The sequence below is a fragment of the Syngnathus scovelli genome, chromosome 9 (assembly GCF_024217435.2).
Source record: "Syngnathus scovelli strain Florida chromosome 9, RoL_Ssco_1.2, whole genome shotgun sequence".
NCBI lineage: Eukaryota > Metazoa > Chordata > Actinopteri > Syngnathiformes > Syngnathidae > Syngnathus > Syngnathus scovelli.
In genome coordinates this window covers 322,944-350,752 of record NC_090855.1, presented here as the reverse complement: position 1 = coordinate 350,752, position 27,809 = coordinate 322,944, and the positions used below count along the sequence as shown (strand labels likewise).

Here is a 27,809-nt window from a genome sequence, read left to right as displayed (position 1 = left end):
TGACGGCTAAATGGAGGCTCGCATTGTTATTGTTTAATAGAGTCGGCGGTATAAATATTCCGCTCAAAGTCGGCTTCTCGTCTTATCGTCGTTTTTCCTCTTTTACCTCCACGTTAGCCATTCAAAGCAGGGCTTAGAGTTCATGTGCACTTCCTGTCTAATGTTCTTCGTAATGTTGATGTTATGTTATATGCACCGCGCGTCGGCCAACATAGGATCAACCGCAGCGATGAAAGTCTTTCAACCCTAATTGAGGCTGACAATCAAGGGTGTCCCTTAGAACGCAGCCAGCGACCAAGCAATGACTTCACTTTAGTTGTTAAATTTGACATGACTACCAATTTAATTGGAGTATTACTCCAATTTCAGTAACGTATTTGTCAATCATTTTTTGCTTAAGCATTCGCGCTAGCTCTGTTAGCTGCTCTGCTTACGGTGAAGAACAAACTAAAAAAAAAAAAAAAATGTTAATGTTGTTTACCCCCCCCCCTTCTTGAAGTAAAGTATCAGGACACTTGATTAAACTCCACAAAGCCTGCAATGGCTCAGGTATTTCCATTTGTTTACCTTCATTCATTGACCCGAATGAACACAAGTAAGTAGTACAGAAAATGGATGGATTAACGCCGCATTCATTACCAGAAATCACAACAAAGCCAGACAGAATGTACAGACCCGACGAGACCACCGTGCTCGAAGCTTTAATTAGTCATTACGGTTTGTGTTTACGCTGCAGGAAAGTCGGATACGCCGCAATTCAGCGTGTGCCTTTCAAAGCCCTCAAATTGTTTGGACTGTAGCTGAACAAAAACCAGCCAGCGTGTGTATTTGCATTGGAAATGCTGCTGCTGCTGCTGAGAGCTTGCGCCACCCTTCCCTTTCTTTATTCATCAAGTTCTCTCCATCATTCAAACACAGTCAGCTTTGCAAATCACACTTACGTACACATCTGTGATGGGCAGGACAGTTGTTACAGCAGATGCTTTCATGCATTTTAGACAAGCTTGTCTTTCTCAAGATTTGAAATTGTTGACTTAAATCGGATTCGTCGTTAAGCTAGTTGACCCCTTTAAGTTGTACATGTCACGTGTGAACATGAGTGTGCAGCCTTGACTCCATAATAAAAATGAACGTTTTAACCATGGACCGCTAACCCGGAGAGTCGCGATGGGCTATTTTCAGCAAGTCCCCTTGACACTATCTCCGTCTCTCACGTGTGTTTGGATAAACGAGTTGACAACCCCGCACAGCGCCTAGTTTGTATCCTCTCCACCTGTTGGAAGTGTCCATCTCCTCGCTAATGGTCTTGCGCTAGCACATATCGTAACTCAACTCCCTTGGGGGCCGTTGTCTTGGGCGGTGGGCCGAGGTTCTGTACATTGCTCGGATTTTCACATACCGTCTTTGTTCTTTACGGCAACAAGAATCATTCTTGTCTTGTCTCGGCCGAAAAACAACCAGCTAAAAATGTATGACAGTAAAACGTTGAGGTATTATGGACTCATTTTGCATTTCTTTTGTCACTCAGTAAATGCGATTCTTCAAATGGCATAGAATCGAGGCAATGCTGGCAACGTTTTTTTTGTTCCCCATCAGTATCATCTCTGTAAATGAATCAAATGAACGATTACGAGCTTGATCTAAATGGGTAGTATATAAAATTGAAATCAGAATTCTAAAGTTCATAGTGTGACTTTGACCATCCCTGCTAAGACTACTGTCACCTTACCAACAAAATGTTGTCGAATCAAGACTTGTACGGGGAGCCGAAACAAACCGGCACTGTGGTGAGTAAATCCTTCCCTTTTATGTCAAACCACCTCTGTTTTGGAGCATCTGGTTGTTGTTACTGCTTGTAAATATCCAAGCGTCTCTTACTGGCTGTACCATGAATCATCCTTTATTCCAAAGAAAAGACTCGATTGTTTCTAAAAGGTACCTTAATTGCGGAAAAATAACCTTAAGCTTTCTTTTAATGGCAACAGAAAAAAAACCTGTTTTTTGTTGAGAATGTAAAAGTGTTTTGCTCAGTAGGGTACACGCATATACCGATTTGAACATCTACCTACCGATTGAACTTGAAGTCATTGTTCGCCGCCGATCCAAGATCACGTTGACGTCTGTGGTACTTTGAAGTTGACTGTTGGCTTTGGCGGTCCAGCTCTTACCCCTATCAGGGAATGTGTTTGGAAAGTAAGAAAAGACCACCTCCAACTTCCCAACTCCATAGTGCGGCCACAACTGCCGGCTCATCGGACACCTGTCAAAAAGCAAGATGGATGTCTGGCTTGGCCTCTTTGTCAACACAGCGTGCCCGGTAGGGGGTTATGGAGACGAGCACGCAGGGCAGGCAGACAGCTGCCCCGTGGCTCCAGAAGTCCTCCGTGATCACCAACCCCCATACACACCGTGGCTATGGAGTCAATTATCACCTTCTCCGTATTAGGGCCAAGCACTCGGATGGCATCGGCGCTCGTCAAAACTCGCACGTCAGCTCGGAAAATGTGGGAAACCAAAGACGGCTGCCACCAGAGCCGCGATTATGAGCAAAATCCCGATTTGATTAGCGGGCAAACGAGGAGATAAAAGTAGAGCGCAGCTTCACGAGCGTGCGATTCCTCTATACCACATAGGGAGGAGCCTCTGTCCCAGACGTGCTTTTGGCATGTCCAGTATCATTTGGACTTTTGACACCTAAGATCACAAACGGGTGTCCCGGTTTTCTTCTCTGACCATCTTCTTTGAACTGACGTTTAAGACCTAAACCTCCTGCAAATGGAGTGTTGCTCTAATGGGGTGGTCTTCTGATCCCGTCTAACGTTAGTGGTCAGTCAGAGTGCATCATCAAGTGATGGAACTGTTTCCGTAACGATCTCCAGAGTGGAGGTTCTATTAAATGAGGACCTTGGCAATTTGAAAATAGGAATGGCAAGACAAATGTGTGACCCTCAGCCCATTGGAGCAAGAGGTCGAGCTTGCCTAGCTGTCATTTTCTTCTCAACGCCATCAGATGTATGGAGGCCGGGCAGCAGGTGCTGCTGCTGGCAGACAACCCACCAGTGCCACTCACGGGCTAATAAATGACCCGTACTAAGTAGAGGTCACCTAGGTCGTGCCGCACCTTTTGCGGCATCTTCACAAACGGCTCGTGCAACCGGATCCCCGTAGCAGTCTCTTGGGTTTGTTACTCAACGCGGCTTACGGGAAAGCCTTCATTAACCGTGCGGGCAAATTGACATTTTAAAGTTGGCATCGGAAAGTACGGTTTTATAATTGGGTTGTATACAAATAGTCTCAGCTCATAGGTGGACATAAAAGACGGCGGCGGGCGCATTAGCTCGCGTACGTGATCCGCTCGCGGGAGTTGGTGATGCATGCGGGAAAAACACTTAGACAGCTGCGCCAGACCGACGCAATTGAAGACAGCTGAGGCTGCCGCAATCTGTTACACCAGTCAAAAATAAATTCAAAATAAAAAAAGCACCTATCTCCAGTTTTTCTCTTGGACCTTTTGTTCGCTTGCTATACCAACTTGGTCTACCAAGGGTAAAATTAGTCTGTGCAAATACGCTCAACCTTTGCCGCGGAGCTATCGGCGGTTTCACTTACAGTGAGCCCGAGGTGGCAAAAAGCACTCGCTGAAACTCAGTACTTGGATACAAAGTAAAACTCCAAGTCCAGTAACATATTTGCACTTTGCTATAGGTTCCATGAGAACCCGAGAAGACGACCGGGAAATCTAAATGTGCTTGCTTCTTTGTTTTCACCCCCTAGTGGTGAGTAGGTTGTATGACATGTTGATTCTCATTCAAATACCCGCACACACTCAAGTACGTCTGGTGTGCCCAGATGGCCTCTGCCAGCTCAATTAAAGAGATGCTTCAACGTTTTAAGTCCAAGCAGCTGTGGATTTCTGCGAGTTGACACTCTTGCTCTAAGTAGACGTGAGCAGACCCACAGTAAACACGTCACAGTTGGGCTTTTCATTTCTTTGCGCTAGCTAACGTAGCTTATCGTACCAGCCGGCTAGCATAATCGCTCACTGACACAATTTGTCACATTTGCGTGCGCTAATTAACCTTGGCTTGTTTGTTCCCGTTGCTGCTCCTCCTTTTTAATCATTTCGACCCCCTCGAAGGGATTCAAGTGAACCTTTTTTGTTCAGCTAAATGGAAGCAGATGGCTCCCACGGAGTTTCTTTCGTACGGGGGCCGGCCGGCCGGCGCGCATGACCATACCGAGGGACAGCAAAATCACAAAACAAACAACACTGCCGTATAAATAAAGCAGCAGGCAGGGTAGCCCAAAAATGTTTCTTTGGCACACCGCAATGAGTCACAAACGTACATCAGCTTGCATTTGTATCCTTTAGCTAACATGTGCGTTGGCATCCTTTCAAAACAGTTGATGCGCAAAGATGTTGGCCAGCCTCACTGATTTGGGAGCTGTGCTCAAGCTTGGGACATTCTACCACCTGCTGACTGATGGTTTTATTCATAGATCATACACAATTGAAAATCCAAAACAGTTCTTTAAAATGCAAATGTTTAAATCCAGCAAATCTGCAGTGAGTTGGCGATTCTTTCCGACGCGGACCACACTTTGCTAAGTCGCTAAATGAAGTTTGACCGTTTTCTCAGTCCCAACGCAAATCCTTCTGTTCCCAGATTCAGCCCTTTGCTGTTTGGAACGTACCTACAAACTCCTTTTTGGCCACGTAATAAGAGACTTTCAGTGCTGCCCTTCCATTTGCTTTGGCTTTTGCGACCCGACGGCCGAACTGAGTCGCATTTGTCCCGCCGTCTCCTTTGCGTAAAACGTCTCGCCGTTCTGTTTGTGCTCAGCCAAAGCAGTAAAGCTGGCGGCGGCGCGGAGGCGTGTTAGCAACCCGCGAAGGAAAAGCACTTCCTGTGCATGTGCAGAGTCACTGGAACTGAGCGGCCGCAAGCCCCAAGCCCGCAACTCCTCGCACCGTGGGCCAAACAGGATGTTGTGTGATGTGCCAGGCTAGAAGGACCCAGCTGACTGGACCTGTTGACTGACTCGCCCTGGTGTTAACACACACACACACACGAACTTTCAATCTTGGCCTTTTCTTCCAGGCTCGGATCGAGCTGGAAGAACTGCGGGATATTAAGTGAATCATCCCAAATGAGAGCTGCCGACGTCAGCAGTTTTTATCTGATTTATTCCTATGACTAATTATGATACGATGAAAGACTTTGACACACGTTGCCAAGAGTGAGAGGATCAAACAATGAAATGATGGTACCAGTATCTGATTTAAAAAAACAAATTGTGGAACTTACCTTCAGTATAACTTTTCCAAGTGACCTAGTGCACCCTCTGCTGTTTACAAAAATATGTTTAGCGCTTTGTTCCCTTACTGAGCTAAACGCTGACCTCAAAACCAAGGTACATAGCGAAGCATGACTCGTGTTTCCAGCCCTTGGCCATTAGACCTCGGTGCAGTCAAACACGCGGCAGTCCGTGGGCCGCATCGCCCGTCAAGCGCTATGCGGTTAAGCCGTGACAACTTAATAGCGCCAAACATTATTTTGTTGTCTTGTACTTTCATAGTCCAGTTCATATTATGCCCGTCAGGCTCAGCTCATTTTTTTTGTGTTTTTGGTAAAAAGACTTTTCTTTCTGCCTTCATTTGAATTTCTTCTGGCATTTCTGTGAGAGAGAGAAAAAAAAAAATGACCTCACTTTAAAAGCCATTGACATGTTTGCCAAGGAAAAAATGGTTAGCTTTGAATAGAACTACTGTTCTCTTGTGTTCTGTATCCTACTCGACTGCTCTGCGGGTCCACTTTTGTGGGTGTTGGTTCCACTCCAGGTTTGGGTTAAGTGGCATTTCCCCTCCCATTTTTTTTCTTCTTCCCTCTCTGGTCTGCTGACACGTGCGCTGGGTGTGTTGACTCGAGCAATGTACAGCCGCCATGTTGTTGACCCACATGCTCCATGCTCATCGGGAGAGCTTCCTGCCAGAGAATGTGGCCTCCAAGACTTAAAGGGGCTCAGGGAGCCCCACGCTTTTACAAATAGCTAAAGTGACACCCTACACTTCTGTAAATGCGCTGGATACTGTGAAAGTCTTTCTTCTCATCATGGAGATTAAATCCTAGAATGATGAAATCAAATCTGGGTCTGAAGAGGAACTTGAAGAACTCCAATCATCCATTTGTCAATTTTCTATTCCATCAAACGAGGGTACCTGGGGTCCTCCGGGGTCCTCGAGGATGGTGAGCTTGGCCGTAAATAAATGTATCATTTACGTATCAACGGAACGTCTACCTGGCTGTGTCTGGTTTTGAGAAGACACTTGTTTTCACAAAGTGTTCCGGTCCGTACGCAAGAATTTGCCATAGGGGCTCGCTCGTCCCAATCTTTGAGCGCAAGCGCCATTAAGCGGGCTTTCATGCTGCGATGTCTGTTCTGACCCAGATCTTAGCTGCAATGGCCGCCAAGGTCCAAAAGGCTCCGGTGCAACACCAAAGTCCCTTGACTCTGCAAATATCACTAAGCACCACGGATTTGCTGTACTTTTTGTGTGTTCCAGTTTGGAGCAAGACCTTGGTTCATATAAACCAGGCTCGGTTCCTCTCCTCAGAGAAAGATCCGTTTGGCCGAGACGAGCAGGATTTTGTTTTCGGTCCAGAGATTTTAATTATCCCCAGGAGGCTCGATAGACTTTTGGAGTATTGTGTTTTTTATGACCAGTCCACACCAGCGGGGGAAGCTCGAATTAGAAGTCTGGACCTCTTCGTCCCCTCTCCTCCCCAGGCGGTCTTCTCAACACAATGCTGACTTGGTGCTCTTTTCACACCAGATGAACAACATATGGGGAATCTGACAATCTGCTGTTTGTGCAAAAACGGCATCATAGCTCAATTTGAATCAAATCTCAACTCACCGTGATGATTTTGGCTAATTTCAAGCAAACGGGGAGCCCTTTATTTTTTCTTCTCATGCTCGACGGAGCTCCTCTGACGCCACAGCACTTGCTTATGATTAGACTTGTTTAGCTCTGTCAAAACTGAAATGAAAACACCACATGCTCTGCTTTACCCACCCGCAATTACACCAAAGCTACTGGGAAACATTTTGTTGATTGGAGGAAAAATGTTCAACTCTGAATATTATGAACAGATTTATTTCAAGTACTTTCAAAAAATATTGTTTTGTTTTTTGGTTTATGTTTGGCATGAATTTTTGTTGCTGTTTTGCACGACAGTGAACATCTTGCGCTTGTCCGACCGCATTTCCCGGTGCGTGCCAGCCCTCGCCAACTACTTCCTTATTTGGTGAGACACTAAAAAGTCAAGATGTGAGCCACTTGTTGGGATTAGATAAGGGGAAATTCGACTTTAATGAGCCCGCTCACGGCAGCCATGCCTACTGAATTTCACGTAAAACTTGCTTCGGGGGCCGCGTCCATCTGCTTTTCAATACTCGCGACATACAGATGAGTGTCGATCCAAGTGGATGCTTTATCCAGAATCCCCTCCATGTTTACGTTTACTTTTTGTTTTTCCTATCCTTCTTGTAGTGATCGCCCAGGGTTACATTTAATGCACATCGCATCTGGAGCCAATTCGACGACAGCAAAACTTTCAAAGTCCTAAGAGTAGTTTCTGGGACGTCCCACTTGTTGGGATTTAGAGCCGCTCACTTTAAGTCTCGTGAGATTTGCTCGCAGTCGGGCAAGATGTGCGCCAAAGTATGCAAGGATTCACGACACATCCTTCCTTCCTTTGCTTTTTTTTTTGCATCTTACGTTCCAGACTTCATCCTTCTTTCCTTTCAACCTTCCTTACATACATTTTGCTTTCCTTTCCTTCCCCTCTTCATCCTTCCACAAGTCGATGTACAAAGTGCGCATAGCTTTGGCCCCCGATGTACGTATGCCTTTTTTTTTTTTTTTAATAGTGCAATTTTGAAGCATGCGTCCAGGCTCTGTCAGCAATCCGCCTCCAGTTCTTTTGACTGAAGCGCAGATCTGAGTTAAAAAAGTGCCCAGTCAGCATAAAAGCTCCGGGCGGTCGTCTCGCATCTGAGCATGAAGAAACTAAAAAGTGAAAGAAAAAAAAAAAACAAATCCTCCTTAGGTTACTTTCCAGTTGTCGGGGTGAGAAGCAGCTGTCTGCAATGTCCCCGTGGGGAGAACATTTAACACTTCATCATCACCACCTCAATTTCTTTTTCTAATGAAGCAAACAAGCCGAGCGAGAGCCAACACCACATATCATTGACCAGCTGCCGGAGTCTCACCTGGGCCTTCAAGGAAATGTCATTCTTTGGTTCTGGCTTTCGGGCTGAACCATTCCGTCCGTCCATCCGCTTCATTGAGTTGATCTTTGACTTTGCGGTGCAACGGAATGCGCTTACGCTGCCCGCGTTGACAACTCGGGGTCGTGATGCTACTTTAAACGAGATCATCTTGCCCTCCCCGGCCGGCTGTTGTCGCGTGTCACGCCAACGCACACAACTGTGAATTTATTCTGGCGAGAGTCTCGTTACTTTTGTAGCTTTAATGTCGCCGTTTTACGTTGTACAAATCGAATTTCATGTTTTCACGTGAAGGTGGCTCCAGTTTGGTGTTTTACCATCAACCATCTGAGAACATGCAAATGCGTCAAGAAGGCTTTGAACCCAGAAGCTCAGAACTCAAAGGCAGATGTGCTAGCTCAAATGAAAGTCATTTTTATCATAAAAAAGCGACAACAAAAAAATCTCTGCTTGGAGTTTGAATGATTTATGGTTTGCAAGTGTGGCTTTGTTGTTGTTGTTGTTGGTAACAAGAGGCTTCAAAGTCGCAATCGCGACGGGAAACAGCCGAGTCCTCGCGTCTTCATGTGGTCGCCGGGACAAAAAGAGAGGTGGCTGAGGTCCAAGAACAAAGGGGGGAAAAAACCCAACATCTGGAAGTCTCTCCCACAATCGGACAACTTGTGTTACTGCGAGAGATCCAGTTTCCGGTCCTGGAGTGGCGCGAGTCCAAAGGCCCGAACGGCCGGTTTCGCTTTAACGTGTAGCTCACATTCGTGTCCTGTCAGCTAAAAATAACGGCCAATGCGAGACGCCAAACCCGAAGCTGCTCGTGATTGGCGGGGAGCATCTGTGACTCACAGCTGCGTCACGATCCAACCGATGGAGACTTTCACGCGTGCACGTTCACAGACTCCTTGAATTTATTTGGTTCATTGTGATGACGTTCCCTTGAGATTTAGCAGCGTTGTTCTTTACAGTTTGTTTTATGATAACATATCTGCGCAAGTCAGCACATTCCCGCCGAGCTCAGAAATAGACCCAAAAAAACAGAAAGCGCGAACGGTTGACCATGTCAGGTTCTATTCTTACCCCCATCTGACCATGCATCCTTAATCCCCAACTCGCCTTCAGACTAAACACCTTTATGACAAACGGATTAAAATATTTCCCAATTCATTTATAGTAGCGACATTAACATAGCCCGAGCTTTGTCTTTTTTCCAAACGTCACGTAACAAAATAAACAGTAACAGCCATCGTTCGCAAAACAAATGTTGGCTAGTCCAAATAAATCTGCCGCCGTCTCTCCTGAGCACACGTCCAGCTCAGACTCCTGAAATACGCATCCCGGGCGAGAGTCATCCAAGAGCACTGGGACTGTGACAATGCCACCCCCCCTTTTGCATGGAAATAGCCCCCACGCTTGGACATCAAACTGCGGCCTCTCCCTTGCCTGTTGCCGAGCGGATACGCTCGGGTCGGGTCCAGGCAGAAACACTCGGATGGATGTGACGTCCTCACGACGAGCTCTTATCTTATCGCCCGACGCTCTTGTTAAAAACGGGGTCAACGGAACAAATGGCGGTCTGCAGCTTGCGGTTCAAAGACCAAACAAGTCTTAGATTCGCTTAAAAAGGATGTCCGACAAATGTTTCTTACCCCTAAAATGGAAGTGGCAAGTCTTGTTTTGTGTCCACCAAGCCCACCCGCTTAAATTCCACTCTTATTATTGTTCCGGCCTTCGTCTATCCCCGACGCACAACGGAAAGCTCAACGCAACTCGGCCTCACTTAGTAGTCCCTAAAAATAGAGCCCTATAATCCAGCCCCCCTCCCGCTTCTTTCATTAGCCAGATCAGTCGAGCACATCTTGGCACTCTCGGCAGGCCACCGGTCATTGAACGGCGTCCGTGATATACACGTATGCAAGAACACTTTTACTAATGCAAGTCAGCTGTGCGGAAGACTGGAACTGCTTGGGCTTATGACCCGATTGACTTACAGCTACAACTACTGTACTTTTACTATAAAACTATGGACACGGCGAACGTTTGAGGCAGCTTTAAATGTAACGCTTTAGTGAGACTTCAATGACCATATTTCGAAACGAGAGCTGATGCTGCGCTGTTTCCAAAACACACAAAGTTGGCCGACTACTTCCTGGTCCATGGGAAATACCATTACGGTTGTGAAAGGGTGTGGATCTTGTGAGGCATCTTTATTCTTCTCTCAACCAAAGCAACAACGGAGACACTTGAGTTTTGTCTTTAATAAGACGTGTTAAACGACTCCTCATGGAGCGGACATGAGCGCGTCCAAATATATTCCGAGCGCGTCGGCGCGCTCACACAAATCAGTCCGGAAAAGCACATGAGCGAACACTTGAGTCATGCACGTTTGTCATTATTTAAAACTAACAAAAAGGAAAAAAAAATCATCTTTTAGCTTTTAAATAGCAGAATAAATCTGTATTTATACGGATTTGCCCTTTATAGATGCGTGACTTCAATTTTGTTGAAGCTGTGCGCTAACGTTATTATTATTATTATTGCATCTAATGAGTATTTGAATAGTGGGCTTGTTTGCTTCCCTCATTTATTTACACACACAAAAATATTCCCCTCCAGTTAAATACAAGCGAATGATGTGTAGCGTGTCCGCAGGATGAAGGTGCACACGCCGACTTCAGCTCCAAAGGCGGAAAATAATGTTTTGTTTTTGTTCTTTTTCTTCACAGGTTGTGTGTGTGAAAGGGGCTGGACACTGACGGCAACCGCCGGCCGGATCACAGCACTTCTGGAAGAAGAAGAGGCGACATGGAAAAATGGTAAGAAGAAGCAAGAAATGGGATGGGACTTTCAAAGAATCTATATCGTAATATAATTTTCCCTTGAAAACAAAGGAATTTCTCCGATTACTCTTATTCGAAAGACGTACGAAAAATGCCTTTCGCAAATAAAAGACAACAAATAGAAGTTGTTCTGTTTCGAATTGAAAAAATGCAACTATTTCTAAATTAAATGACACTTTTCAACTAAAAGGTTTCTTGAACAAAATGCAATTTAGTCTCAGTTAAAAAAAAAATAAAATAAAATGAATTGAGAAATTCTAAAAAATCAAAAATCATGAAAAATAAAGCCTTTTTCCGTCTCCCAAAATCTGACTTAACCAACATAATTGAAAAGACATTGCTCTAAATAACCATTCAGCATTCTCTAATTTGTAACTCAGTAAGTGTTTAATCTGTAAAAAAGCCCTCTCACGTATTCGCAGCGTTACTGGAAATAGCTGTCGACTCGTCGCTTAATTGCTTCAGAGTCGGTCGGGTTTCTAAGCTCCCCACCCCACGGATCGAGTCACCTCATCACTTTTGCCATCCGAGCAATTTTACTCTGGCAATGTGCCCAAGTCAAAACCTGTCACCATCCCTCCCAGCTCAATCAATGAGCTCCTTATTTCAAGCGCTAGTGTTGGAAACAAATTCTACCTGCCACGTGCTGCGCCTTCAGCGGCGCCGCCGCTTTCTTCACAAAGGCGGCGGTGTCGTCGTCGCCGCCGCCGCCGTCGTAGGCCAGGATGTCGTGGCCGTCAGCCTCGGAGCGCCCCCGCGCGCCGTTGGCGGCGTTGATGATGATATCCTCCACCAAGTGCGCCGCCGCCGTCGCCGCCGCGTCCACTTTGGCCGATAAGCCGTTGCGCTCGCGTCTGCTGGGCTGGAGCCCGTTGAGCTGAGTTTGGCCCGGGGGGCTGCCGCAGGGGGGGGGGGACACACAAATATGAAATTGTCAATGATTTTGGTTCCATGGCAACAAGGAAGGCGTTTGGCGTCACTTTTGTCTGCTGTGTCCATGTTCCGTCTTGTTGTTGTTGTCCATGTTGAGCTCGCATTCTGAAAAGCAAATTTAAGCAGCACGTTTAACACCATCTTGCAAAAATACGCATTTGACTTCGATTTTAGTTTGGATGATCAATAGCGATAATGTAATTCACGGAAAATGGTTCTTAAGGTTTTATTCCAATCTCAAGACGGATCGGCACACCCGAAAGACACGCCGGGTGCTATATTTCAGAAGAGCAGCACGATATTTAAAATGAAAAACAGTGAATTGATGTGCCCAACGTAAAACAGTAGGACATTGTACAAACGCCGCTCGCGCTATTTTTACGATACAAAGCAGCTGTGTGGATCAACTTTACACGTGCGCTCCTGTCATTTACGCTTTCCAAAGTAAATGCGGGTGAGCCCACTCTTCGGGCGGGCGGGCGGGCGGGCGGGGGCCGTCCAGTCTAGCAGAGGCGGAGAACGCAACGTGCAGCTGCGCAGGATATCAGAGATGCAATAAACAAAAAAAAAAAAGCGCAGCGAGCGAACCAGGCCGCTTGGCTAACCGGGCCACTTGGCTAACCAGGCCGCTTGGCTAACCAGGCCGCTTCGCTAACGGTGGCCGATTGAATTATGACTCGGTTCAACGTGACTCATTGGTAAGAACCGCATTATTATCGGTGACCGTATGATGTCACTGACCTTTGACCTCTTTCTCACTCTCTGGATGCGGCTGTGCCAATGCGCATTTAGTCTCCTTCTGCAGAGAAAAATGAAAACAGATTCAGGGCAAATATTGTAGTTCCTTAACGATGAATCGTGTCTTTCATCCGGCGTACCTTGTCGCTTGCCTCCGATTTACGCGTCCTCTTCATAATCTCCTCCAGACGCTGGGAAAAGTCACAATTCAATTCAAATGTGTATTATGTTATCATTATTATTCCACTATAAACAGTGGCTTGTCAATATCCCCACAATATTTATTTATTCTCATGTTGTTATTCCTCGGAACATTCCGGATTGCAAAATTCCCTTGTGGAGCGAAATGATCCGAACTGAATTTGCATCCTGGCCTTCCGCCCTTGCGAGCCTATCCCTCTGACCTCAGATGACCTCCAGGCGCACAGAGTTTATATTTAACTCTCATTAAAGCGGCTCTATTAAATGACAACATGCCGACAGCTGATTTCCCCCCCCCCCCCCCCCCCCCCCCCCCCCCCCGCAAGCTTGAGACATCACTCATCTGAGTTCCCGGGAATCGGCAGAGAATACGATATCTCCTCCGGTGGGAGGGCTTGTTTTCAGTTGAGCAGTGGCCGGCCGGCCGGCCGGCCGGCATAGCGGTGTCATGTCAACGGCTGCGTTTTGGGATGACGAGGCTGGCGGGGAAACAGTTAACAAAGCCGAGGGCGAAGAAGGCCGAGCCTACCTTTTTCCTCTCCAGCCTCTCCTGCTCCTCCTTCTGGAAGTGCTTCTCCCTCTCCAGACGCTGCTTCTCCGCCTCCTCGCGAGCTTTTGCCTCGGCTTCCTCTTTCTGACGACAGAATCCAAGATTTTTTTTTTTTTTTCCAAGCCGACATTTGAGCCAAGTCGGCACGCCGCACGCCGGGTGTGGCTGCACAGTGATCGCTCGTTCGACCGCAGAAGCGATATTTCGGTGCTGGAAAACAACTTCTTTTACGAGCGTACTTAGGTTGTCTTTCTCAAAATAAATGAGTTCAACTCAAAATGTAATGACTGTAGGGCCACAAGAGGGCGGCAGAGAATTGACACAAACATTTTCTCTTTTGATTTTTGAAAAAAAAAAAATCACATGATGTTATTGTAATATATTATATATATTTGTAAAAAAGAAAAAATCCCAAAGTGATTCATTCTGTGTTGGTTGACTCCCAAGTTGTTCCCATTTCAAATGGAAAAAAAATATCTCAGTCGGTGCCTACCTGCTTTTGTAGCCGAATGTTCTCCTCCTGCTCGGCCACGGCTCGCTCCCTGGCCTCCTCCTCCTCCCTCATCCGCTGCTCCTCATCCCTCCTCTGCTGCTCCTCGGCCATGGCTCGCGCCTCCTCCTCTCGCCGACGCCTGTCCTCCTCCTCCCTGGCCAGGCGCTCCTCTCTCAGAACCCTGGAAGTCCAAATACATCGGTAACGGACGCTTTTATTCAAAATGGAAGCGGGCCACCACGATGAACTTGTTTTGAACTCTTTAACTCCATCTGACCTTTCCTTCTCCTCCTGCTCTCGGCGTTCCTCCTCCTCCCTCTCGCGTTGCTCGCGAGCCTGCCGCCGTTTCTCTGCCAGGATGCGGGCCGCCTCCTCTGGGTTGTTGGTGCCCGCCATGGGCTTGGGGGACGGCGCCGCTGCCGCCGAGGGAACGTCCTTGATATATGGCTCGGGTGACGGCGAGGCAGATTTGCTGGAAGCCATTGAGTTTCTGACCGCAGGAATCACAGGAGAACCTAGGAGAGAAAAAACAAAGGATGACCAAGAGTTGATGGACGCGGCCACACCGTAAACAACAATTGAGGACATGTGACAGGGACATGTTGTTCTACTGCTGCGTTCCGCCACTCACGCCGACTGTGGTTCTCCGGGGTGCTTGGCCTGCGATGTTCCCTCACTCGCTCCAGCTGGACGGGGGAGGAGGTGCGATGGTCCACCTTGGCGGGGGTCCTCGCCCTCCTGGGCCGTCCCTCGGGGGTCGACGGGCTGCTGCGTGTGGAGGGGGGCCTCGGGGAGGCGGCGGGACTGGGCGAGGCGGTCCTGCCTTTGGGCATGGCGGGCGATGACGCCCGCGGTCTCGATAGCGGACTCGGACTGGACGATAAACGCAGTTGATGTTTTAGAGCGGCGTTCGGACACGCTAAGCAATAGTTGAGCCAGATGAAACCATTTGTTTAACTCTCTTAAAGTCGAGCTTGTGTCCCGAAGAGACTCAATGCGGGGGAAACATGACATCATCCGTTGAAGTGCGTTCTGCCATTAGCGATGACATCACTTTTGTTTTGGCCTCGGGCACCGACCGACAACTCGCTCGTGCTCTTTGTTCGTCCAGCCAAAGGAAGTGAATGTGTTTTTTCCCCCCCACCTCCCTCGGATTGCATCCCTCTGTCATTTATTGTGTGGCCTGGGGATGAAAGAGCCCCCCCCCCCCTCCTTTTTCATCTCTGCTCTGCACGAAGCGTGTAACACGTGTTTGTGATCATACCACTGACAGCTGTGCATTACCAATTTTAAAATCCTGTTTTTTGTAAATTGTCCATTTTTGAATTCACTAAAGCTTGTGCTGGGTGGAATTCTGCCTCGCAGCAATATTTTTTTGGGCCGTTTTACCTCAGGTCTGCTCTGTGTCTCATGCTGGGAAGCGATTGCCTCTTCTTGAGGAACTTCTCCTTTGTCAGGGCATTTTTCTCTTTCTCGTTCTCCCGCTCCTTATCTTTCTTCTCCTTTTTGGTTCTGTCCATCTGTGCCACACGACAGAAGAAGTAAATCAACGTGCCGTGTGTGTGTGTGTGTGTGTGTGTGTGTGTGTGTGTGTAATGGCTCTGCGTGGACCGTACGGGTGTGGAGCTCCGTCTGTGCTGGCGCTGGGTGATGTCGGGCGTGCTGGACGTCACCCTCCAGCGCTCGGAGCAGCGCTGGTGGGGCCGGTGGGCGCACAGCGTCAAGGGGCTGGCGGACGACGAGCGGGGGCACAGCGGGGACTCTGCCGAGGATGACATCCAGTTAGGCAAAATGGAATCCAACTCAAAAATAGTATGGATTGGACCGAGTGTCCGACTTACGTCCGTCTTTTCCGTTCGGGAGCACGCTGGCGGCGCTGCGGCTCCGAGCCAGGAAAGACAAGGTGGGCGTCATCAGGCGGTCCACGATGCTACTCTCCCACGGGCTCAGGGCAACGTTACGGGCTGCGAGATGGAAGAAAAACAACAACATTAACACCTGCGTCTTGTGTCGTTCCAGGGCTGCCTCGAATCCTGAACCAGTTTGATGTCTGAGCCAATTTTTGATGAATCGTGAATCAATTCTGGACATGGAAGCGCAATAGCCCTCGTAAAACTTCAAGGACCGACCACACAAAGGGGTAAATACGTAAAAGAAGAATATCCACTGGAAGGTACAGTTCAAACTCCAAAGACTTTTTCTCTGATTTCTTTTTTTCCGAGACGACGTCCGGTTGTTAAACGAATGACGTTTACTCAGTTGGTGGCCATAGTTTGCACACCCTGTTTTGGTTTCCATTCGAGCAGTTATGAGTTTCAGTCCATCTGTGCAAAAATATTGCTTGTACTAAAGTTGACAGTTTATGACTCATCTTCTTTTGGGCAGTCGGGATGCCACGTGGCACCATGCTGCCTCCAACAGGTGAGTTATGGTACTACTTGTTTGGGGATTGCCCCGGGCGGGTATATTGTGTGTGGTGGGCGGTTGGTCACATGGCAAGTTTTGACTCAAACGTAGACGTGCATAAAAAATCGGTTATGATGTGAAAAATGCAAATGTGTAATTGCCGTTCAAGGCGAGCATACACTCAAAACAAAACAAAACAAAACAAAACAAAACAAAACATGATAAAGGTGCTCCAGGATGGAAAGGAGCCCAAGAGTTGAGTCGGAAGTTTGCGTGTCTAGACAGTGACTCATCACTTTTTTAGCAGCAGCAGCAGCAGCAGCACCAAACGTACTTGGCGTCTATTTTTATCAGCAACACTTTCCCCCTGGAATACCTTATCCACCGCGCCCCAAAATGCTGAGTCACTCACTCACTAACTCACTCACTTGACTTAAGCGGATGACAGTATAGTCTCGATTGAAGAAAATAATCAGGACACGGGGAATGGAAATCACCACAGAATGAAGCAACCACAAGATGACACACACAAAACGCAATCATGCAGAAGCTGCGGAGCAGAACCTCAAACTTCAGTTCTGAAACGCAAAGGGAAGCGGGCGGGCGGGCGGTCGGTCGGTCGGTCGGTCGGTCGGGGAAAACGTGTCCGCCATCAAGCACGATTGCAATCAAACTCAAGGAGGAAGTAACTGAAGGATGAAATGACACTGATGGTTCCCAGGCGGTGGTAGGATTGGGATGGACACATTTGGGGTTGGGGTGGGTGCTTGCTTGCTCATTCCAGTCGCAGCCTTACTTCTGCTGGGGGAGTTCCACAGCGTGGCCGAGGACTTGGAGAGACGCTTGTTTAGGGCCGAGTCCACGTGTTTGGGCAGGTTGACGGTGGAGAGAGAGCATCTGCCTGAGAAGCCAAGAGAGCGCCACACACATTCACACACAAGGTCGACTCCCTTGCGCCAGCGGCGCAAACTGCCACGAAAGCTTCTCAATCCATCCATGCAATCGAAGCGCACCCCCAAAGGCACGTGTGGTCCACTTCCTCATTGCACAGATTCCCTCTGGGCTCATATCGACTTCCCTCCTGGGATACTTACTCTCTTTCTGGTTGGCGTTCTGGTTGCCAGCCCAGGACCACCTCTGTTGGCGGATTTCGGCCCACGTCTTCTTGGCGGAACGGTGGATGGCTGCCTCGTAGCGTTCCTGGAGAGCAGATATGCCAGATGAAGAAAGTCTTTGTCATTATGAGCAACGGGCTGCGAAATGCTTGACGGCGGGACGCCCGTGGGACGCAGTTTGGACACCTCCGCATGGTCTCTTTTGAAGATGCGCCTGTTGGAACCCGGCGGACGACACCTCACCCACCTTGTTCTTCTCCAGCTTCTGCTTTTGTCGCTCCTCAAGGGCGGCCCGGCGTTTCTCCGCCAGGACGCGTTGCTCCTCCAGCCTCCTGCGTCGTTCCTCCAGCTGCTGCTCCCTCAGATGCTGTGCCCTCTCCTCCTTCTCCAGCCACTGGCTCTTCTTGGCAGCTGAGGTGAGGAGAAAGACGAGAAAGCGGCCCCAAAAGGTCAGAGGAGCCCTGGATGAATGCGAGGCCTCATACGAAAAGGTTTGTGGTGGTTTTCACGTCGGAGACACCTGACATCTGTTCCAAGTACTTCAAGCTAAAAGTGGGTGTGATTCTGTTCAACGTCAAAAGACTCTCACATCTACAGCTCTTTGGAAAATACCAGATCAAATGATTTCCTACTTCTCACATCAAACTTGGACTTCAGCGATGAGCAGCGTACTTTGAGACGGAAACTAAAGGCTTCCCTGCTATGAGCAGAAGACTCTTTTCGACAATGACTTGGCTTGATGATGAAACCAAAGCAACTGATTGTAGATTTGGGGAACTTTACATTTCCCATTGCAATGCCATCATCCATAGAAATGGAAACAATGTTCAGTTTAATAGTAAACGTGGCTTTGAGCTGTACATCTGAATCGGTTTCATTTAAGACCAAGTAAAAAGTCTTTCCTGACAGTGATCAATGCTGCCAAGTCCGCTCACGATTCCGCAAAATGAAGTCATTAAATAATCATAAGCGGCGGACGTCTCTTGAAGTATGCCAGGCGCAGACAGGCGCGGCGGCGGCGGCGGCAGCGGCTTCCGTGCACGTCCACAAAAAGCCCACAGAAAAAGTCTTGTTGGCCGAGCCCTCCCTTTAAGCTGATGGTGTCAACGCAAGCTTTGGAGTGATCTCTTCTCTGACTGAAGGTATTAGATTGTTCCCATCTGGCGGTGGCGGTTCCTGACCCTGCTGATCCCCCAATTAGATTGATCCACATGGCTGGCTGGATTAGGCCACAAGACACCAGTGAAAGTGGCGGACTTTAAGGAATCAAGCTTTAGCAGAGTGTAAATTGAATTCACCCTTGAGGGATTAAATGGAGGTATTATGCTTGAGTGCATGATCGCCAACATTATTAAGGTCAGTCAATTTATTTTCAGCGACTGTTTTTTTTTTTTTTTTGTGATGGAGCAACGAGAAGTTGAAAGAAAGTCAGGCTAACGTGTGACCCACTTTTGGGCTTTGCCATAACAGGTCAAGGATCCATTGGTCTGGTTATTTTTGTAACATCCTCTGACAGAAATGAAGTCAGCAGTGAAGACGCTCAAGGTTCAAGATGACTCACGGAAGATGAAATCCATCGATGGCCGAATGGAATGAATGATACATGGATGTTCACAATGTGGAAAGCTTCAGCTTCTTTGGCAAAATCAGACTAACAGAAGCGTGACGGTTGCTTTCAACACAACAAGGCGGCAAGTATGAGACTTGGCTGTTAAACTTCTCACCGCCTAATGGAATTGCTCCAGACACACATGTCTCTGTTGCACCTTCCAGAAGGTGGAAGGAGGTTTGCCACGTCATGTTCCGTATAAACATCAGCGACATGAGGAAAAGATGGAAAACCGACAACTTTTAAGGGATGTACGAACCGCTCCGTTAGCGGGACGGGCAAAATGACCAAATCCGCCAAATAAGTCCTTCATCTAAATTGAAATAAAGTCTGCAAGATGCCAGCTCAGTGAGTGTTGTTAGAAGAAGGTTGGCTTTTTGGTGTATTGCCCAGCACCCTTCACAAGATCTACTCGGATTGGGTGACGTGGAACCAAATGAGCAGGGTGGCAAACGATGTCTGAAGCACCTCGTACACAAAGGTCGCTTACCTTGTAACTTGCTCAGCTCTTCTGCAGGGGGGGAAGGGAGGGAGGGAGGGAGGGAGGGAGGGAAGGGGTGAGAGAGAAGACAAGCAGCTGTCAATCATGCAAAGCAGTGCGCTGTGTGGCGACCAAAAGATTCCGATTTGAAACAAAGTCAAATCAGCCATTTCTAAAGGCGTCATGTGGAAAATATTCTTTTGTATTCAAACATTTGGGCCTCTGGAATGCAGGCCATCAAGTAGTGACTTAGTTTGGATTGTGTTTTAGTGCACAGGCAAGCTCATGCAAGAATGTGAGTGAGCGAGCGAGCGAGCGAACGAGCACACGTGCATTTTTGTGTCTGATAGTGCCTGTTTTGGCCCTACCACCAGGGGGCGCTCTCATCCCGCACGAAGCCGCCCTTGTTGCCTCTTACCGAGATATTTGGCTTTTTCCTCTCGCCTCTCCTTAGCCAGCTGCTGCCTCTCCTCTGACTTCATGGTGTCTGAAATGAAGGTGTTTATAGATTAGGAGATGCAGTCAGCGTAGGGTAGGGTAGGGTAGGGTAGGGTAGGGTAGGGTAGGGTAGGGTAGGGTAGGGTAGGGTAGGGTAGAGTATTGTCTACGATGTCCATATATCTATGTTTTTACCCTAGGCGGTCAAGATTTCAATGCCCCTTACTCGCACTGTCAATTATTTAAAAATACAAAACTATTTCCTGTGCCTTTTAAATAGAAGCAAACGCATGTGAAACAATTTACAGACGAAGCCTGGCTTCCATTTGTATGTGGCTCTCTGTTATGACAGTGGTGGAACAATGTGACAAATCTAAAATAATTCCTAATGAGAGGATACGTATGTATATGTAAAGTCCAGCTTGACTGCTCGTTCGTCATGTCGCTTGTCACTTCTGATTAAAGTTAACAGTAAGTTACAGTACACATTTTACACCGACAGCGCTTAAATCCACAACCGTACGATGACGAACCGAGATTCTAAAAATGCTAACACGCCAGTGGAATTTGAATGAGTTGTTACTAAGCAAAAGACCGCAGGGTATTTTTGCCTCACTGGGGGGACCCCCTATCCAGATGTTCCACATCAAAGGCAAAGCAACATCTGCACCTACCTAGAAGAGGCGTCAACTGTAAACAATATGCCAGGGAAACACTTTGGTATTTATAGGACTGTGGAAAGCCCACGTGTGAGGTGCAGCGAGGTGCTGCATGCACATCATAACATCACGTGAGCTATGGGAAACTGCAGCCACTTTTGGACTCCAAGCAAACAGTCACCGCAAGTCACCTGTGATCTGAGATAGTAGTTGCACTTGCCACCTCTTTTGATGTCAAAAGAGAGGTGTTGATTTGGAAGTTGCGTTGTTTTCCTGGAACCCCCATTTTTTGAAAAATCAATTTGCGATACAGCTTGACGGTCATCGAATGTGAAAACAGAAGCACTTTTGCGCCCTAATTATTTCCAGAGAGAAGATGGACGGGAACAATCAAATCAGTCAGAGTGCCACTCGAAGCAAACGGCCGTTGTCAGAGCACGGAACGGACCACAAAAACAGTCTCTCTTCCCTCTAATCGCCTGACTATTCACTTGGTCTAATTAAGGGGGCTACAGAGTGCCTTCCCCCTTCATACTCCTCCGGGGAGCACAAAAGCCCACAATTAACCAGCTTCACAGCGCCAGAAAAGGAGCCACAAGGACAAGGAGGTCAATTCTTGTTGTTTTCGTTTGGGGGGAGACGCAACCGCTTTATTTCTCGGAAAAGGCAACGAGACGGCTACAAATGGATTAATGGATAAAAGAAAGAACAGAGTGCAGAGAGAAAAGAAGCTTACATTCTCAAACTCCTCCAACATGTTTTCTGACCAAGTATACAAGGCCTGTAGGCTGCAGGAAATCAGGGTATCCCAAAATTGCCGGCACTTTGGCAAGTTTTGGGAACACCTGTCACTTCTCCCGCAATCATCGCTGTCAAATCGAACCGGACGTTGTGCGTATTACCGCCAACTACAGGGACGGCGGAGTGGAACATTCCCGAGTGCAACTTGTGACCGACCACCAGTTTTTGACATTCAGGTAGGAACGGAAAGCCGTTGTAAAACAAAGACACCCCCCGCCATATCGAGTTTCCGTTTCTTGTGTTGATTTCCGTATAAAAGGCAGAGAGTAATTTTCAAGATCCCCTCTCTGTATTGGATTTGCTGCAGGTCTGAAAGCAAATGCGGTCTCTCACGAGAGCACTACCTCGCCTCAAGAGAGCTGAGCTCACTCTGGCAAAGTGCAAACGTTATAGCACGCATTATCAAACTTTCAAGCCAGTCCATTATGAGTCTGATAGAACCCAGTGAACCCTGGTGCGTTTACCTCTTTTGGGCCGCGGGGCAGGTGATGCCGGCGAGCCGGGCGTTCTTCGGATCACGTCAGCTTTGGTCGGAGTGGTCAGTTTCTTGGCCGGCGACGCCGTTCTGTCGCGGGGGATGCGGGGACTGCTCGCCCCTTCTGGATCGGGCCTGGTCTTCTTGTTCAGTACTTTGCGGAGAGATGATCCAAAGAGAACATCACAGAGAGAAAACAAGGGGTAAATGACCAGGTTGTGAGGGATCTGAACCTGTTGATCCTCATTCCATTTGCCGCTCAACTGCAGGTGCTGACGTCAGCTCTCTCGGCAGCTCCGCACAGCAAACGTGTGGCGGCGAGGAATGTCTCTAGGGATACTTCACTAATCTCCCGTTGGGTATCATCACATTTGAACGGAACAATAACTGGGCTGGGTTGTCAGGGATGATGACTCACACTTGGCAGGCCGCTTGAACGTGAATGTCCAACTTAAACATTCATTTGGCTGCCATCGGACAGCTCCAACAAAAGCCACCCCCGCGGGAGGGACGCCGGGCTTTGTCCGGCCCGCACTGTACCCCTTGTGTTCGGCTCGGGAACCCAGTTTGGATAAACGCTGCGGCGATAGTCTGTAAATGATTGCGAGATTTTTGGCTGAAAGCCGCACAGACGCGAGCTAGGAGGCTGTCACATCGAGAGGGACGGTGAATCGCAGGGGAGATTTACGTAGGACGCCGTGGCTGCGCTATTGAACAACTTGCAAGCAATGGCGAGCAAGGAGACCGCCGCGCCACTCCAGAGGCGCTCTTTGTGCCGACTACGCGTTTGCATTGGACGCACTCCTTCTGGAATCATGAAGCTACACAAACGGCGAAAGCCCAAAAGAGTCTGCGGGTTAGGGGTTTGTTTTAGATTTGTTTTAATGACGTAGTCGCTGCTGGCAAACGGATAGCGGACATGGATAGTACCGGTGCCCACCTTGTATTTGAGGGTAGCCTTCAAATTCCCAATGGTGCGGCACCAGGATCTGCGTAATCCCGTTCAATTCCAGATGATTAGAGGCATTCAGCGAGATAGCAGGCCTGAAGAAAAAGCTTGTCTGAGCTCATCGAGGCGCATGCAACAAAAGCTACGTCATCGCTCACTGATGACCCCCGCCGCCGAGCTTTCAGGCACCGTGAGCTTCCTTCCCCATGAAAGAGTTCATCCGGTAGAGACGAGCGAGACTCTGCGAGGCTTCTCCTCTGTGACAAGCGTGACACTATTAAGTAAGCATTCCTCGGGCGGCCATTCTCCCTGACAAGAGACGACTCTTTGTCGTCTCAACTGGCTGCAGCCAAAACATCGCAGTGGCTGGAACGCCGCGAGTGAATAACGGCTGACGTTCTTAGTGTCACTTTGGAAGTAGATGTTTGCCCAAGACCGCCCACTTTGATGTCAACGGGACAAGTTTTCCATCGGCCCTTCAGAGTCTGAATCCAGCGTGAGGGTGACAAAGTGGAATGTCACATAGCGCTGCTACGGAGGAGGTTGCGGAGACGACGACCAATGAAAGTCAAAGAGATCAGGGAGGAATGGAAGCTGGGAGAAATCAACTGCTGCTGTTTGGCGAGAGGGACCCTAACCAGGCCTGATTTACTGTACGTAGCCTCTGCCAAGCGCCATAGAAAACAGATGGAAAGTATAAACATAACATAAATATAAACAAATGTGCGCTGGGCCAGGACATTGGTGAGATTGGGGCAATCTTGTGTGCTGCTTTGAGGTCTTGCGCGCACATGAATTTGCTCAGGTGTGCTAAACAGGATGATGAAATCAACAACCCGTGAACTGTTTGTGTCCTGTTGTCGCACGCTTTATTTACATCACGGCGTGCAGATGGACTGCTCTGCCGTGGGGTGGGGTGAGGTGGGGGTAGCGACCCTCTCGTGACTTTGTTCTTATTCATCTATGTGCACCAAAAGCATCCAAGGTGTCTTCATCAGAACCCGCGGGGCTCGAAATGGCTTCGGAGAAGAAGGTTCAGGAATGCGCAGCACGCATCGTGTGAGTTCAGTGGTCCCCTCCAGCTGAAGGTAGCGAGGCCCAAAATGGAAGGGAGGCCCCTGCGGAAGGCGCATGGATGCTTGCCATGCATGCATGCACGAGCACAGACCTCATGGCGGCACAACTGGCAGGTTGACCGACAGCAGGTGCCGAGAAAAAAACTCATCCAGGGTTTACAGTAACCAATCGCCTTCATGTTTGTACTTTAGCTGACACCGGTCGAGAAATCGATACTATTTTTCAAATCATAGATACAAGTAAACTTTTCTAGACAATTCTTGTGCTGATTTGCAGCATGTCCTTCCTTGACATTAAGGGCAATCCAAAGACCCTGGTTAAAACTGGAACAACTTCTAACGCTGTGCCACAGTGAAAGCGATTTCTCCCAAATCCAATTTCACGGCATATTGTTTTGCCCGGGTCGGCTATAAATACCCGCCGCTTTATGCGGCGCGCTCCCGGCAACGGAAAATTCATAACGAGCGCAGAAATATGCACCTTAATGATGAAGTAACGGAAAGGTCCAAATTAAACATGCATCGCCGCTGGACGAGACCCGGCATATTCATGAAGCATTTCCAGCAAGACTCCATCTTACCAAAGAAAACATCACCAGTTGGAATAAAACAAGAACATTGGAACGAGAAATGCAACTGAGGCAAAAAAGGGCATCGGCCAAACGGCGACAACAACAACCTGGAAAACACAAGATCTCATTGGGGATAAAACGGACGGGACTAATGAACGAGCTCATCGCTTTAGCCTCCCCCCGCTGTTTTGTCCCTTCTGCTGCCCCCAAAAGAGGATGACGTAAGGGAGGGGGGGGCAAAGGGGCCCAGACACATAGGAAGCGCAGTGCAAACAAGTCAGCATTGATCCTGGCCGGCCGGTTTGTTTAAAGGTCCAAAGTAGCTGAGTGCTCATTCCGTGCACACCCCGACTGTATTCAGAACTTGGATTATTTAACACAAACCCCCGTTGCAGGATGCGACTTGGATTATTAGCTAGCTGAAGCAAATCTTGACAACGCTGTCAATAGGAAATAATGCAATGAGACTTTTTCCATCAGTTGACCAAAGAATGGAACACAGAAGAGTCCTTTCCCTTCTGTTACTTTGGACAAAAAGCTCATGCGATCGTGCATCGCCTCACTGCACAATTAACCCTGACAGCTACAATTATGTGGATTTTTGTCTCCCCCACGTGAAAGGCCGGCCGGCAAGGGCCATCATTTGATGACACGAAGCCGCACGTGGCCTCGTGAAGTGACATAACGGCTGATGATGACCAACGATGACAACGTATACAAAATGTGAGGCCTGCCTGCCTGCCTGCCTGCCTGCCTGCCTGCCTGCCTGCCTGCCTGCCTGCCTGCCTGCCTGCCTGCCTGCCTGCCTGCCTGCCTGCCTGCCTGCCCTTCAGCCAAACAGGAAGTGTTCTAATAATAGCCGCGATTGAGGTCTGGTGACAGAAGAGCACTCGGTCGGGGGATATTTTCAGACGCGTTGGAAAGAACACGTTTCAAAGTCCGGACGTCCTCAACCGGAGCGAGAAGGCCAACGACTGATGATAATTCGTATGTGACAGAGACGAAGCAGATGCCTCCTGACACAACATGCCGTGTAGACCCAACGGGCCTGTTAAATCAGACATAAGGGGACAGACAGCATGATACTTTGGCGCTAACAGCTGTGCAGCATCTTGCAAGGCATTCGAGAACGCCGGGAAGTCGGAATTATCTCAAGCGGATCCGGCACGGTGTGGGCACGGTGTGGGCACGACCGTCGACGCTCTTGGTTAGCTCGTCTTTGGCGTCGTGCGCTAACATTAAGTCATTTGATTGTTTTAAATAGACAACATGTCATTCTTGACTTTCTCTTGCAAACTTGAGTTGATAAGCCGTCCTTCCTGCTTTTTGTTCTGAAGAACTGGACTGGCCGTCCTCAAAGATTCCCAACATCAGGGCGGAGTTGGATTCTCTGATGGGACGCCAAAACATGCCGACCTAACCCAACTTCTACTTCCCATCAGGAAGCAAGTTTCCTTGTTGTCGTTGGGTCGCATTGTGAATCCAGCTCCCCCTTTTCCATTTAGCGGACGCAGGCGACGTGTCGATCCTGAATGCTCGGCCACGCGTAAAAACGAGATCATGGATCGCAGATATGGTTAATTCATCTTTGTAGGGGACGAAGGAGGCGTCACATGTTTCTATTTGCACAACTTAAGATGGAAATGAGTTGCTTGATAAGCCGGACTTGTCAACCAGAGGGTGTTTTTGCACTGCATCTCTGAGTTGCAAATATTTGGGCAAATGTCCTTGAGTGGCTCAGCAGCATTTAGGATGCATCATTAGTTTGTGAACATAAGAAGGAGAAGGGGGATGGGAAGACACAAGACTGACCTCCCAGTGCAAATTGGGTTTTTGGAGAGAGACTGATATGTTGAGAATGCTAGAGAAATTCTTGAAGAACGCCAGCCAGCCAGCCAGCCAGCCAGCCAGCCAGCCAGCCAGCCAGCCAGCCAGCCAGCCAGCCACCCAGCCAGCCAGCCAGCCAGCCAGCCAGCATCCACGATGACTCTTCATCATCCCGCTTCGCAAGTGTTCCACCCTCGACGTTTCTGCTCATTTCAGAGCAGCTAGCCCTCTACTCCCAAAGTACACCAAAATAAAGCGGACGACTTACGTGTTTCTGCCGCTCCGTAATTTTGCTCCATTTCGGCGGCCGTTGCGACAGAGTCTGACGTCGCCTTATCCAAGCACTGGCTCCTTGTCGCCCGGCAGTCGGCTCATCCCTCACGCAGGACGGGTGGGAGAACTTGGAATCACTTGACAGAGGTGTCCCGTAGCTTCTCGCAGCGAGCGGGCAGGCAGGCAATGAAGCGATTAGATAAACAAACCCTGGCTGGAAGTATTTACACACAACAGTGGGCGTGAATAAAGAATTTTGAAAAACGGAGACAGAGAGCGAGAAATTCCTCGCAGTTCGCTTCGCTGCAGCTGATGCTGAGCTCCGGTGGACTGACCCCTCTGGTCGAACTGGACCGTACCATTGCAATGAGGGGGGGAGCAAGGTTAATATCAAGCAGGTTTTACTTAAGAATTTACAAGGCCAAAAGACATGCCTCGTATAAGATATATGCCTCGTATGTTGGAAGTCTTTGGACTGACTTTGATCATTTTCCCCACAAAAATGAATTTACTGGTGAGACCGAGCCCCCATCTCCCCCTTTAAATTGGTTCCTCCCACCGCTGAACAACAATGCGTTGTCGGCTGCTCCCATTGAATGCAAACTTCCAAATGCCTTTACTGCAGAGGTTCTGCCCAAAAACTTTTCCAAGCATCCCCCAGAATCGACTCCATAGCAATCGATTTGTCTGAACCAAAATTCAAATGTTCCGACAACGCATTTGTATCGTTTTTTCGAATGAAGTTAACGCGGTCTGTCACGTCCAACTATTATTTGCAACAATGCCGGTGAGTCAACTCGTCATTACCTGCTTGAATACATTCACGTGCTTTTCCAGCCAGCCTGCTCTTTGTATTCGGCATCCTCTCAAACAAGAGTTGCTACACAATTACAATGTGAATGCATCTTTGTTACGTAACATTCGCTGCCGCCTTCGTATTCACCACCTGCGGATCTCTTGAGGCATCTGCCAAGACGGGGGGTGGCGAAAGTGAGGATGATCGGCACGCTCGAGAGGGGACCTCGGTAGGGCTCTTTTGTGCAGCTGTTGAGCCGTGCTCGACCCCAAAACGCATCACCCTTCCCCC

The 27,809-nt window shown here is 48.4% G+C and overlaps 1 protein-coding gene across 7 annotated transcripts; it reads right to left on the bottom strand.

Moving 5' to 3' along the window:
- Nucleotides 1–10,524: 10,524 nt before the first annotated feature.
- map7d1a (MAP7 domain containing 1a) lies at nucleotides 10,525–27,148 on the bottom strand. 7 transcript variants are annotated; one of them, XM_049729973.2, is made up of 19 exons: nucleotides 26,718–27,145; nucleotides 22,015–22,179; nucleotides 20,071–20,139; nucleotides 19,662–19,682; nucleotides 17,810–17,973; nucleotides 17,542–17,647; nucleotides 17,244–17,348; nucleotides 15,883–16,005; nucleotides 15,658–15,803; nucleotides 15,431–15,561; nucleotides 14,673–14,914; nucleotides 14,319–14,556; nucleotides 14,042–14,222; nucleotides 13,528–13,632; nucleotides 12,938–12,988; nucleotides 12,801–12,858; nucleotides 12,107–12,164; nucleotides 11,763–12,022; nucleotides 10,525–11,071 (listed from the first exon to the last, which is right to left on the bottom strand). In XM_049729973.2, exons 1-19 carry the CDS (start codon nucleotides 26,746–26,748, stop codon nucleotides 11,061–11,063), a joined length of 2,265 nt encoding a protein of 754 aa, XP_049585930.1. In that variant the 5' UTR covers nucleotides 26,749–27,145; the 3' UTR covers nucleotides 10,525–11,060. The 7 variants fall into 7 exon arrangements, with proteins under 7 accessions (XP_049585930.1, XP_049585936.1, XP_049585931.1 ...); XM_049729979.2 differs by lacking the exon at nucleotides 26,718–27,145 and adding an exon at nucleotides 22,259–22,951; XM_049729974.2 differs by lacking the exon at nucleotides 19,662–19,682 and having other exon boundaries at nucleotides 26,718–27,147.
- Between the last annotated feature and the right edge of the window lie 661 nt (nucleotides 27,149–27,809).

Bases quoted from the DNA above. Each gene is read 5' to 3' on its own strand.
- map7d1a (XM_049729973.2), bottom strand. From the start codon at position 26,748: ATGGAGCAAAATTACGGAGCGGCAGAAACAC. The intron at 22,180-26,717 runs GTAAGTCGTCCG...CTCTCCGCAAAG, and splicing joins TTACGGAGCGGCAGAAACAC to TACTGAACAAGAAGACCAGG. The intron at 12,859-12,937 runs GTACGCCGGATG...TTTTCTCTGCAG, and splicing joins AATCGGAGGCAAGCGACAAG to AAGGAGACTAAATGCGCATT.